At 36.3% G+C, this 2841-nt stretch overlaps 1 protein-coding gene across 1 annotated transcript in view; it reads right to left on the minus strand.

The window, feature by feature from the left end:
- The window catches only part of LOC102599204 (TPR and ankyrin repeat-containing protein 1-like), a 3770-nt gene extending 1736 nt beyond the window's left edge, over window positions 1-2034 (minus strand). The window contains exons 1-3 of the mRNA XM_015314175.1: window positions 1650-2034; window positions 1014-1553; window positions 7-370 (exon numbers count right to left, since the gene is read on the minus strand). Coding sequence (XP_015169661.1) covers window positions 7-370; window positions 1014-1553; window positions 1650-1699 — 954 coding nt within the window. The 5' untranslated portion in view covers window positions 1700-2034. The remainder of the gene's footprint in view (window positions 1-6; window positions 371-1013; window positions 1554-1649) is intronic.
- Window positions 2035-2841: the final 807 nt, after the last annotated feature.

Consider the following 2841-nt stretch of genomic DNA (forward strand, 5'->3'; position numbering starts at 1 on the left):
AGAAAGAATTTCAGTAAACACCCTTGAATGATCAAGATTTTTTGTCAACACAGTACTGAAGTGAGGCCAATACGAGCTACAGAAGCATTCGTAGTTGACCTCCTTCTCTCTTATGAAGGATCTTAAAGCAGCTGACCTCAAACTTCTGTCTTCAAACAGGTCCCACTTCAAATGGAACCTATCAAAGTAGGAAGAACCTATTGTTCCGTCAAGCATCAATAAGAACTTGTGAAATGTGATCACAAGAGGGTATTTCATGTAAGGAATGCCAATAAAAGAGTTCGGTAAATCTCTAAACTGTGTCGTCCCATCCAAATCATCAATCTCAAGCAAGCTGTTTTCTGCTGAGAAACTTCCACCACAAGCAAAGCTGCAAAATTAAGATTGCACACCTCTAAATTGGATAAAATTAAAAACTTGGTTGAAGTTTGTAGCCACAACACAAACTCTATTTGATGAAAAACATGTCCGAACTAGTAAATCATAATCACATTAAAAAAAAACAAGCAGGTAGAAATGTGAAAACCTACGACTCCACCAGCTACAAATCATTTAAACTAGCTCACCATATTGTCAATTTTATGGAAAGAGTTGTTATCATGTGAATACCTTAACTACCTCTCCACGTTCCTTCTTTACTTGTTTATATACAGATGAAAGAAATTCAGAAAGGTTAAGAACACGAACTTTTCTAGGTTGAAAATTTCTTTTTGACAATAAAAGATTTAGGAAGGTCAAGCAGCAGAAGATGTTCAAAAAAATAAATGGTAGCACTGCATAATGCTTATGTCTTGGAATATTACGAGCACCTATAATTCAGATAGGATAAATGACCTAATGCCTGACGTGTAACTAATCGACATTACATTGCTATAATTCTTAGTACATCTGTTACAACGAAGATAATTTTACAATATTTAACATTACACTTCAGTTCAAGGTTTCAATACTCATAACTCATGAATAGTCAGCAAGCACCTCCAGTAAACTCAGACAACAAGATTAGAACTCACCTTTTCAACTGAGAAATCTGCTGTTTGACAGCATAACAAAGTTTTGGACTAACAGTCACGAAAAGTTGACGCAGGGTTTCCCTGATAGCCTCTCCTACACATTGATTATCCTCATCTGCTTCCCCTTCAAATTGATTTACTTCTTGCTTCCCTGATTTATTTAATCCTTCAACAGAATTGTGATGTTGTTGCTCCTTCTGCAATAACTTCATGGTCAAAACTGTGGTTTTCCCCGTGCCTGAGCGACCGAGGATGAAACTGCTTCTACTAAATTGGATTATATCCCTCTCTTCATTAGTAACTTCAAAAGGGAGATCTAATGCTTCACCATGGAGATCAGAGAGCAAATGATTGACAACACCAGATGATAATGAGTAAAACTTCATCAATAACAAGCTTTCACTGACTCTTGAATGTTCAACACAACTTCTACAATCTTCCGCACCAATTGATTCATGATTCAATTGGATCTCACTAGAAATGCTTTTATACTGACTTATCTCACGACAAAGCATCCAAATCTTCGGAACTTCCAAGTCCCTGTACAAACATGAGAAGGTTAAAATAAAATTTACAAGAAGCAATTGTCGTTCATCGTAATACTTGAATCTACAGAGCACAAAAGAATTAGTTTACCCCACAAGACACTTCTCCTTGCAAAGCTTAATGAATTCATCAGTGTACATTGCAAATATGTTATCAAGACGTTTCAACAACTTTGCAACCTCCTCCAAGGGCAATACATCCCAAACCTCAGCACTTGAGTATAGGTGGATTCTTTCTGAATATCAATGAGCAAACGACAAACGGGCCTTACAACCTTAAATTTGTTTTACAATTTGAGATGAGCTCTCAGAAATTGAATCCACATTCTTTTCTCTTGGGACGCCATCCACTGGCCAGCTTAACCAGAAGATTTATCACAGACTTCCTCAAGCGGGAGGACGTTAGCTTCACAAATGATTTTCTTAAAATTAGTCACTGAAGAGTACCTGAGCAACAATGTGGAAGACGATTCACCAGGACGGCCAAGTAGACTAATAATACTGTTGTATAAATAAAAAGAATGTATTTATGTGTGACAAATAATATTTAGCACCTTCAATGAGTGAAGCCGACACTAAGAAAGAACAAACTAATAAAATGGACAAAGACAGATGTTTGCATTGGCTGTAACTGATGCAAGTAGAACACACAAAACTTAGAATTATAGGTGCACCAGGCCAGGAGGAAGTATCGTGGTAATGCTAATGCAAGATGTCACTATACAAGTGAAACACAATTTTTCCAAATGAAAATGTGAGCCATAAGAAAGACAATATGCATAACCCGTAAACGTATCAAACATACTATATGAACAAACAACCGCAAGGGGGTGGAAACACATGGGCCACCTGTGACAATAATAGTAGGTACAACAATCCAAAAATGAAATATAATGTAATTCAATGGAAAATCTCTTGTCTTATTGCAGTAGTTTAGCAGTGAATAAATACAATACATTAGGTGCTAACTAAGGAAAGAAATTAAGATTGATTCCTATGAATCTGCAGTGATTCCTATAAATCTGCTACCTAAATATAGCTATGTATATTACTAGATTTAAGTCTATATACATTCTATAACACTCCCCCTCAAGCTGGAGCATATATATTAATCATGCCCAGCTTGTTACAAAGATAATCAACTCGAGTTCCATTCAATGCCTTAGTGAGTAAATCAGCTACTTGCTCTCTTGTCTTCTCGTAGCCAGTGGAAATCAAGTTTTCCTGAATCTTCTCACGAATAAAATGACAATCAACCTCAATATGTTTAGTTCTTTCATGAT

This window comes from Solanum tuberosum, unplaced genomic scaffold (genome assembly GCF_000226075.1).
Source record: "Solanum tuberosum cultivar DM 1-3 516 R44 unplaced genomic scaffold, SolTub_3.0 scf00283, whole genome shotgun sequence".
NCBI lineage: Eukaryota > Viridiplantae > Streptophyta > Magnoliopsida > Solanales > Solanaceae > Solanum > Solanum tuberosum.